Raw genomic sequence first — 10,195 nt, forward strand, 5'->3', positions numbered from 1 at the left:
ATAGGAAAGAGCTCACCATCGTGGATTTCTCTGCCAAAAATCAGTTGAGGTCCTCCACCACTATCACTACTATTGATTTTGGCCTCATCTGTTGTAATCTTGTAGGAGTAGTTTCAGACTCTATGATAAAAATTTTAAAGGTGCAGGTTGAATTGTGAAAAAATTTAAAAAGTAAGTTAAAATTGATAGTGTGGGTAGTTTAGGAATTTTATAAAAAAATCAACAAAAAAATTAAAGTTTGGATACTTTTATCATACAGAACCTATTTTTTATAGGTACAACACTAATTTTTTTAATTATAAATATTTTTGTATGTGTTTATAAACAGTGGCGGATCCAGAAATTTTATAAAGAGGGGGCCGAAAACAAAAAATTAAAAGTACCATATTAAAATTAAAAATTTTAATAAAAAATAATTATATTTTAATATTATTTTAAACTAAAATTAATTTTAAAAAAATCATTTATATCAAAGTTTTTTTTCATAAAATTCTAATTTTTATTCATATTATAAAAGATATAAAATAGATAATATAAATTATTTTCTCTAATACTTTTAATATATATATTTTAAAATAAATTAATGAATATAATATATAAGATATATTTATATTAATAAATAATTCACTTAATATATTTTGATTTTAATATCATAAAAAATAAAATTTAATCTAATTTATTTTTATGTATATTTTTTTTATTACATTCAATTAGTAATTATTATAAAAAATAAATAATTTACTTAATATATTTTGATTTTAATATCATAAAAAATAAAATTTAATCTAATTTATTTTTATGTATATTTTTTTTATTATATTCAATTAATAATTATTATAAAAACTAAAGTATTTTTATATAATAATAGATAGAAAAATTACAAAAAAGATAAAAAAATAAAAAAATAAAAATAATAAATTTAAAATGCATGAAATAAAATTTGAACCCATGTGTTGGAGTATAAAATGCTTTTCTCTAACCATTGAACTAGAAGATATATTACCTAAAAATTTACACATTATATTATATATATTTTAAGTTTTAAAACTTTAGGGAGGCCATGGCCATGCAGGTCCTCCCTGAATTTATCCGCCTCTGTTTATAAATTTTATAGATATTTTTAGTAGTTTATATATATATATATATATATATATATATATATATATATATATATATATATATATATAAAAGTACCTCAGAGTTGAATTGGGTTATTTATAGATTTACCTTATATTAATAAATTTATGGTTAAAAAATAATGTAGTGTGTATTATTGTATAAATTTCTTCCTTCCTATAGGGGCGACGGTAGAATATCTCAAAAAGATAGTGGTTGTTATAGTATAGTCATACAAAAACCCCTTAGTTTGTTACTTTATTTCTTTTCCATTTTCGTTAAATTGTATTGTCCTAGACCTTTAGAAAATGAAGAAAATCAATAATGGAACATCTGGCTAATACTTCTCCAAACAGAAGAAAAATAAATAAATAAAATAAAATAAAGTTAATTTGTCATAAAATTATTTTTTTTCAAAAGGTGAAGAGGATAAAAAAAGATATATAAATAATTTTATCAATAAATCAGATTTTTTCCCCTCTTATTATTTAAATATTTGTTTTTTTTCTTTTTTTTTTCTATTATTACCATCTTATCTGTTGTAAACTTGTAGTAGTTATTAGAAATTATGTTATTTTTTGGAAGAAGAGCGGAATAAAAGAAGATAATATTAATTTTTTGGGAAAAGATAATATTTATAAAGATACTTTTAACTAACCACATAAATATTTATCTACTAACTATTAGCTATTACTGACTTAACTCCTAACTACTAATAACTTTAATAATATTTTAATAAACTAAAATGAGAGATTAGAGAAAATAGATCTTTATATTTATTACGGCAGATATATAAAAAAGTTTAAAATATCAATTTTTAGTTAGTTAACATTAATTAATTTTAAAAAGTATACGTATACAATTTAAAATTTAATGTGAAAATTTATAATTTAAAATCTATATTTATTAAACATTAAATATATATTTTTGATATGTAATAATTGATTTTTTTTATCAAAAATAGGAAAATTCGAATTCGCAACCTCTAATATGAATATAAGAAAATTATGTCATTTGGGTTATATTTCATTAGAATATGTAATAACTGATTTTTGTATATATATAAATATTAAATAATAATTGATAATTATTACTCCAACAGTTAGCTATACTCTGAAAAAAAAAAAAAAAAATAAAACCTAGTAGGTTGGGCATTAATTACTTACTAATTATGGCATTTAACAACGTAACAAACATGAGTGCTAATAGTAGTATTCATTTATTATCTATGGAACGCTAATGAAAATGATGGATAAAATGCTTTATACCGCTTATTTTCTAATTCTTATTTAATGTTAGCTATATTTATAAAAATTTGACTCTTAATTAAGCGTCAATGAATTCTGCGTAGCATGCAGGTCCTTGTGGATTAAAACTAAATTGCACCATGGCTCTGAGTTTTAAGTTTGACACAGAACCAAGAAACCAGGTTTTTTTTTTCTCTCTTCTTGTCGAAATCTTTTTTTGTTTTTCTTTTTCCATTTCTTATCATTACCATATATTGTAATAGTTAGAAATTAAGATAATAGATTAATTAGAGATTAAACAAAGCTTTTATATTTATTATGTCTGATATATATATAATACGGAAAGTACAGAGAATTAACTTTTAGCTAATATTAGTTATTTTTTTAATTCTAAAATTGTTTATTTTTTTCGAAAATATAAAAATAATTTAGAATTTGGAATTAAATATTTATGATTTAGAATCTAAAATATAAAATAAACAGAATCATTTTAAAAAAATTAGCTGATCTTGGCAAAAAAGTTAACTTCCAACTAATATTCATATAATAAAAATTATAGTTTTTTTTTGATAGTCTGTTTAAAAAAACGAAAAAAAGTTTAATTTAAATTCAAATATAAATTTAAGTGCTTAAATGCTATTCTAATTAAAATTTACATTTAAATACTATTGCAACAGTAATAGTGGTTTACTACAATGTTATTATGAATTTACGAATTATATATGTACAAGAACAGCTAGTTTTTTTTTTTATATAAAATATTTTCAGTTAAAAAATATATAAGACTCAACTATATTTATAGACTATAGAAGTGTAAGTACAATTATGAATTCTGTAATAAGAAGCATGCAAAAATAACAATAAATAATTCAACTATATGAATATTTATATGTCTCCTTGCAGGTACTTTTCGCAGGAAATTCTTCTGTGAAGCTAGTGATACTAAATAGGCCTCACAAGTTAAATTGCCTTAACTTTGAAATGGTAAGTAACTTAAATAATACATTGCATCCTTTATAATAGGATCAAGTGTGAATACTATTTTTTATTTGATTAATTAAAAAATAATTTAAATCCACAATTAATTATAGCAATCGGTGATTAATTGAAATTCATACTATAATGCACGAAAGTGATTTTAATTTGCGCACTCTCCCTTTATTTGACTTCAATATACTTGGGAACTAATTTTTTATCTGTAATTTCTAACCCTTCATAAATTAAACTAAAATATTTATTTTCATACTTGTCTTTTCGTAGCAACTTTTTGGAACCATTATCATATATAAACAATAAATATAATAAGGGTAATGAGGAAGCTAAAGGTCAACTTTAATTTTTGCAGGTTTCTCAAATTTTAAAGAATTTAAGGATGTATGAGAATGATTCGTCAGTTAAACTTGTAATATTGAAGGTAAATAAAGTGCCATTTAAAATATATATATATGCACTTTCTTAGTTATTAATAATTTTGTTATTAAGTTTGCTTTTATAATTTAAACCATATATATATATATATATATATATATATATATATATATATATATATATATATTGGTGAAATTATATCTTATGTGTTCTGAATTTCTTTTCCAATGTTAATTAGGGGAATGGAAAAGGATTTTGTGCCGGAGGTGATGTAGTATCACTAATTTCTTGCTCACTCATAGGTATAATATAATACACAAAATAAAAAAACATCACATAGATATATATAATCAAAATGGTTAATATTTCGATTTAATTCTTGTAATATTATAAAATTACAATTTTAATTAAAGCAATTGTCATTTTTCATTTATTCCAAAATTTTATGAAATTTCAATTTTAACTACCTTGTATACGACATATATATAGAACAAAACTAGATATTTTCTTGTAAATAGTCATCAGATTAATCACTTTTACATACAAATGTGATAATTGGATGTTTATCATGTATTATGTAGTTTAAATTTATCAAGAGATTATATATTCTAATCTGTAACCCTTACTTTAATAATCTAACTAGGACATTGGACTTACCCTATGAAATTTTATGGTAAACAACTCATTTTGGACCATTTGGTTGCAACCTACAAAAAGCCTCTAGTAAGTTTGCATTCCCTATAATAATAATTAAAAATTAAAATTTTCAAATTAAATATCATTTTATAATTCTTAATTATTATTACACTATATTTTTTCAATTGTTGAAAATAGGTATCTGTGATTAATGGAGTGGTTATGGGAGGAGGAGCGGGTCTTTCCATGAACACAACCTTCAGAATTGTAACTGAAAAAGCTGTATGTTTCTCTAGCTAATAAGATCAATTTCAGCATAAAATTTTGTCAATAATATGACAAGAATAAAATCATGTTTCGAGTGTCTGATATCATAAACTAGGAGTTAAGTCCTATTTTAATTTGGTTTTTGAGATTGGTGAATTATACTGATTTAGTTTTTAACTTTTCAATTATTATAATTTGATCTCCTAATTAAAAAAGATGCATTAATATAATTCATCATGTATTTTCCATTATATTGTTGGAACTCAATGTTATTGTTAGTGACGTAGTTTAAGTCTTATTATGCTAGACATGTTAAAACGACGTCGTATACATTTTGACGTTAAAAGATGCACTAAACAATGTTGTTTGATGGTTTGAATAATATTAAAACATTATCCCTCCCTTTTGAACAATATTAATTATTCAAACCCTACCTCGTTTAGTGCTAAAATATGTATGACGTTGTTTTAATATATCTAGCGTGATAAGATTTGAGTCACGTCACTAACAGTTGAGTTTTGACAACGAAAAATACACAAAGAATTAATACAACTCGCAATCTCAAATAATATTAAAGTAGGATGCGACATGCGGACATAGATTATATAATGTTGTGATAAAAAGCTTATGGTATAAGAGCGAAAGTTACACCAATATAATCAGTGACGGACCCAGAAATATTTTGCAATGGGGGCAAAAATATAATAAAATTTAAGTATAGATATATTTTTTTTTGTTTTCTACAATACTCAACAAATTAAGGATTAATCTGTTATGAATTTGAATTTCATTTAAAAATCTGTAATTGGCCAATGAGTTGCTACACATATGAGATGAAATTTGAATTCTCAACACTTACTTAAGTGGACAATGACTAAACTGATCACTCGACTAATTCAAATTGATTTAGATGTTTTTAAAATTTTAAATTATAACTATCTATACATATTAATAAAAACTAAAAAAATACGCACAATCACTTATAATTAAGTTTTAATTTAATTATCAACTAATTAATTAATATAATAAAATTAATTATCACTATTTTTTGAATTTATTTATTTATTTATTTTTTATTATTATACTAACTCAAATTTAATAATATAATAATTTTATTGTTATATGTTAAGTTTAATAACAAAATTTTAACATAAAACACAAAAAAATTATTTATATTTTATTTTAAAATAAACATAATTAACAACATATATATGTGTATATTTTAAAAATTCTATGGGGGCAAATGCCCCCTCTTCCTTACACGTAGGTCCGTGCCTGAATATAATCATATCGCGTTCTTTTGCACAAAAGACCTTTCACATGCAGAAGTTTATATGCAAGAGGATAAACTTGATGGTGAAAAGAGACAATTTATCTGTGACAATTCTAATAATATAATGACCAATTCATTACCTTAGTTTGATAAGTATACATTTTTTTTGTTTTAAGTAGACAATAAAAATAACAGAAAAGCTCCATAGTGTCAAAAAAATATATTGAGGGTTGAAACTTTAACCCTCAATTTTTTTGTTAAATGTTATTTTTTTTGGGGTTAAAAATCTTGTTGCTTTTTGTAAAAATGGTCAGGAATAGAGAGTGACATTGGGTCTTCACTTATAAAAAAAAAAATTATTGATATTTGATGGATTATTATTATTATTATTATTATTATTATTATTATTATTTGTAGGTATTTGCAATGCCAGAGGCACATATAGGGTATTTTCCAGATGTGGGTGCAAGTTACTTCCTATCTAGGCTTCCTGGCTATTTTGGTAATTAACTAAACAACTCACATGCTTCTTTCATATATATATATATATATATATATATATATATATATATATATATATATATATATATATATATATATATATATATATATATATATATATATATGGGATTTGGATCTTCTAAAATTTGAATTTCTTTTTAAAGAATAAAGTGTGATTTCACACCCTTGAATAGTTTTTTTTTCATATTTATTCTTAGTCCCACCTATAAAATCAATGGTGAGAGATCACACTTTACTTTCGAAAGTGAAATTGAAACTTTAGAGGATCCAAATTCTATTATATGTGTTTTTTTGGTGACATATATATTATATGTGTATATAAAGGTAGTGTATGTGTAGCACTATAACTAATATAAATAAATTATTCATTCTAAAAATTTAAATTAATAATAAAAATATGTAATTATTATATATCTAACACATCTTATATAGACATGTCATATATTTATAAAAAAATTATCTACAATTCTTAATTTTTCATAAAAATGACCTTGCTTATTAATGAATCAATATAATTTTTTATTTGTTTTACCAAATTATTATTTGCAGGGGAGTATTTAGGGTTAACTGGGACTCATTTGGATGGAATAGAAATGGCAGCATGTGGATTAGCTACACATTTCGTCCATTCCACGGTAATATGTATAATGAAAGATTTGCCTCTAATTATTGGATTCATAACAATAATGTAACCATATATTTATTAGTATATTTGTTTTGTTTTATTTTCATTCTATGTAATAGAAGCTTAATGCATTGGAAAATGCTCTACAAGCTATTACTTCTTCAAATGTATCAACAGTTTCTGCTTTAATAGAAACTTTCACAGAGAAACCAACTGTGAAACAGGATAGCCCTTTCAAGAGGTAATTAATTATTACGTCATTAAGAATATTATTATTCTTCTTTTTATTATATATGTGTGCTATATATTTGATAAAATTGACTAATAATAATGCATTTCAACTAATTAATCCTGTTCTCACTATGAAAAAAAGATTGGAGATTATAAACAAATGTTTCTCAAAAGGGACAGTGGAAGATATAATTCAATCCTTGGTAAGTATATATATTATTTATTATACCCATAATTATATATCTGTTACATTGAAAAATTGGAATGGAATTATAATTTTTAAAATTATTTATATAGGAAAATGAATTAGAAAACGGAGCAGAAGAAAAGTGGATAACAAATGCATTAAGTTCTATGCGCTTTTCATGTCCCATGAGTCTCAAGATCTTCTTAAAATCTGTAAGTATATATAAAATAATAATCTATCTATATTAAAATTCATCGTTATTGCAAATATTTGCACTAATCTATCTCTATGCATTGATGATTTTTAGATCAGAAAAGGCAGAATACAAAATATTGAAGAATGTCTTTACAGGGATTATAACATTGCTTGCCACCTCAATCGAAGAACAGTAAGCAATAATTTCTACGAGGTAATTAAATATTTAAATAAATATTTTTTCCTCTGAATAAAGCTAAAAAAGTTTAGCAAATAAATAAATAGTTCCGGGATTATTATGTAATCAATATGAACTAATTCAATATACATCCCATTTGGTTATAATAACTACTAATTAAGTATATGAAGAGATTGAGATTGGCTTTATTATTTGTCTCCTAATAATTTTTTCTCTTTTTATTTTTGGCAAATTATTCAAATTAAAACTTTTGATGAATAGGGTTCAAGAGCAAAGCTGTTTGATAAAGACAACAAGCCTAAGGTAAAAGCTAAGTGATATTAATTTTATCTATTAGATATAAATTAAATAATTACTTGCATAATATTTCTTGTACTCTTTATTAAGCTAAATAATATATATTTTAATTTTTTCATACTCTTTTTATTTTTGAACTAGTGGGAGCCTTCAAAGCCAGAGTTGGTTAGTGAAAAAATGGTGGATCAGCACTTTACAAATATCACTGACGATACATGGGAGCCTTTACAACTTCCTCAAAGATCCCATTCTCCATTCATAACTGCCAGTAGATTATAATTATTGAATTGAAGATATAGCTGTGGTGGCCTGGTGGGTGAAGGTTAAGTGAGAAAAAAGAAAAGATAAAAGTTGAAGGTTAATCTTAGTTATAATTACTACAGCAATTTAATAATGCTATATGATAAGAATTTAATTCTCATGTACTGTTAGTGTAAAGCAAAAATCTTATTTTTGAGAAATATAAAAGTTGCAACAAAAATTATGAAATCTAAATGTCAATACGATCATATATTATAGTGAGTGGTATTCACTAATATTAATTCTTTGTAGATTTTTATTTAGTATTAACTTTATCTTTTATATTTGTGCATGTCTTTATTTAGTCTGATTAAAAATGTTTTTGTATACAAGGATAATGTTTTTTTTTCCTTAAAAAAGCCCAGGAAATACTACTTAACCAAGGAAGAAAAATAAAAATGGAAACCTTGTTCAAGTGAACAACCACCAAACTTATTTGTTTATTACACTAATGAATGAATCTGTGCTAAGTACAGGAAATAAAATTACATTATACATGCATAACATAATATGTACCATTATACATGCATAATATATACTGAAATTATTTTTTACATGTTAATCACTGATGTTAAAACAAATTTTCATTTCATATTATATAATAAAAATACTTTCTTATGTTAATTTTTTATTGAGGTTATATATTATCAACTTTTATCTAACACTGATAATATAATAATAATTGTGTAGTGTAATAAATTTCATATCAAATTATAAGGCAAAAATATAATCATATAAAGACATTTAAATTTGTAATACATATTTAAATATAGTTATATTAATATAAGATTTACAACTAAAAATAATAAAGTTGAGTCGGTTATATTATTACAATATTTTGGGTCTATATAGTTATGGATTTTTTTGTCACGATAAAAAATCATGATCATAGATTCTATGATCACAATTTTTTACCGTAACAAAAAAAAGAGGACTATGGTCACAGTTTTTTAAAAAGTGTGACTATAAAAAACCTATAGTCACAGTTTTTTACCGTGACAAAAAAGGTCTATGGTCATAATTTTTTAAAAAAGGGTGACCTAAAAGAATCTATGGTCACGGCTTTTAAAAAAAAGTGACCTAAAAGAATTTATAATCATGATTTTGGGGAGTGACTTAAAAAGGTCTATAATCACGATTTTAAAAAATGACCTAAAGTTATCTATTATTACGGTTTTATGAAAGAGTGACTTAAAAGTATAATTACAGTTTTGGAAGGTTACCTAAAACTATCTTTGATAACAATTTTGAGGATGACCTAAAAAAAATCCATGGTCAGTTTTTGAAAAAAAGCAATCATAAAAGACATATAATCACGATTTTGGGATGGCTTAAAACGACCCAAAAATTTCCAAACCTCCTCTCCACATTCCCTATCCATTGATGATAATCAAACTTAACAAACAAAAAAAGAAAAAAACCACGAGTTCTAAGTTCAATTCCTAACTCCCGTTCTCTTCGTGACCCTAGTCATGGAGCTTCTTCCTAAACCTATTTCTTAACTCCAGCCATTGAGCTTCTTCATAACTTCTTTTAATTCCTAATCCTCTCTCCCAGCCACATACTTTCTTCCCCTCACGCACATAGTATAATTATTTTTTAAGGTATTATAAATTATAATTTCTAGATATATTTCATATTAATTCCATGTTTATTTAGTTTGATATTAGGATTATTTAATCTTTATGATCAAATTATATCATTAACTTATAAATATATACTTTTTATTATA

The 10,195-nt window shown here is 23.5% G+C and overlaps 1 protein-coding gene across 1 annotated transcript; it reads left to right on the forward strand.

Annotated features, from left to right (window-relative positions):
• The first annotated feature begins 2,425 nt into the window (after positions 1 to 2,425).
• LOC112801742 (3-hydroxyisobutyryl-CoA hydrolase 1-like) lies at positions 2,426 to 8,674 on the forward strand. The gene is made up of 14 exons (XM_025844651.3): positions 2,426 to 2,545; positions 3,267 to 3,347; positions 3,709 to 3,777; positions 3,970 to 4,033; positions 4,375 to 4,454; positions 4,566 to 4,649; positions 6,325 to 6,409; positions 6,979 to 7,064; positions 7,174 to 7,295; positions 7,428 to 7,488; positions 7,583 to 7,684; positions 7,780 to 7,881; positions 8,128 to 8,169; positions 8,305 to 8,674. The coding sequence occupies exons 1-14, from the start codon at positions 2,504 to 2,506 to the stop codon at positions 8,440 to 8,442; spliced, it is 1,158 nt and encodes a 385-aa protein (XP_025700436.1). The 5' UTR covers positions 2,426 to 2,503; the 3' UTR covers positions 8,443 to 8,674.
• Positions 8,675 to 10,195: the final 1,521 nt, after the last annotated feature.

Source organism: Arachis hypogaea, chromosome 5 (genome assembly GCF_003086295.3).
Source record: "Arachis hypogaea cultivar Tifrunner chromosome 5, arahy.Tifrunner.gnm2.J5K5, whole genome shotgun sequence".
NCBI classification, from domain to species: Eukaryota; Viridiplantae; Streptophyta; class Magnoliopsida; order Fabales; family Fabaceae; genus Arachis; species Arachis hypogaea.

What these genes read in the sequence shown, in the direction of transcription:
- LOC112801742 (XM_025844651.3), top strand. Translation starts at nt 2,504, where the DNA reads ATGGCTCTGAGTTTTAAGTTTGACACAGAACCAAGAAACCAG. An exon ending in TCAAGATCTTCTTAAAATCT is followed by an intron (nt 7,685 to 7,779) that starts GTAAGTATATAT and finishes GATGATTTTTAG; the next exon opens with ATCAGAAAAGGCAGAATACA. An exon ending in ATAAAGACAACAAGCCTAAG is followed by an intron (nt 8,170 to 8,304) that starts GTAAAAGCTAAG and finishes TTTTTGAACTAG; the next exon opens with TGGGAGCCTTCAAAGCCAGA.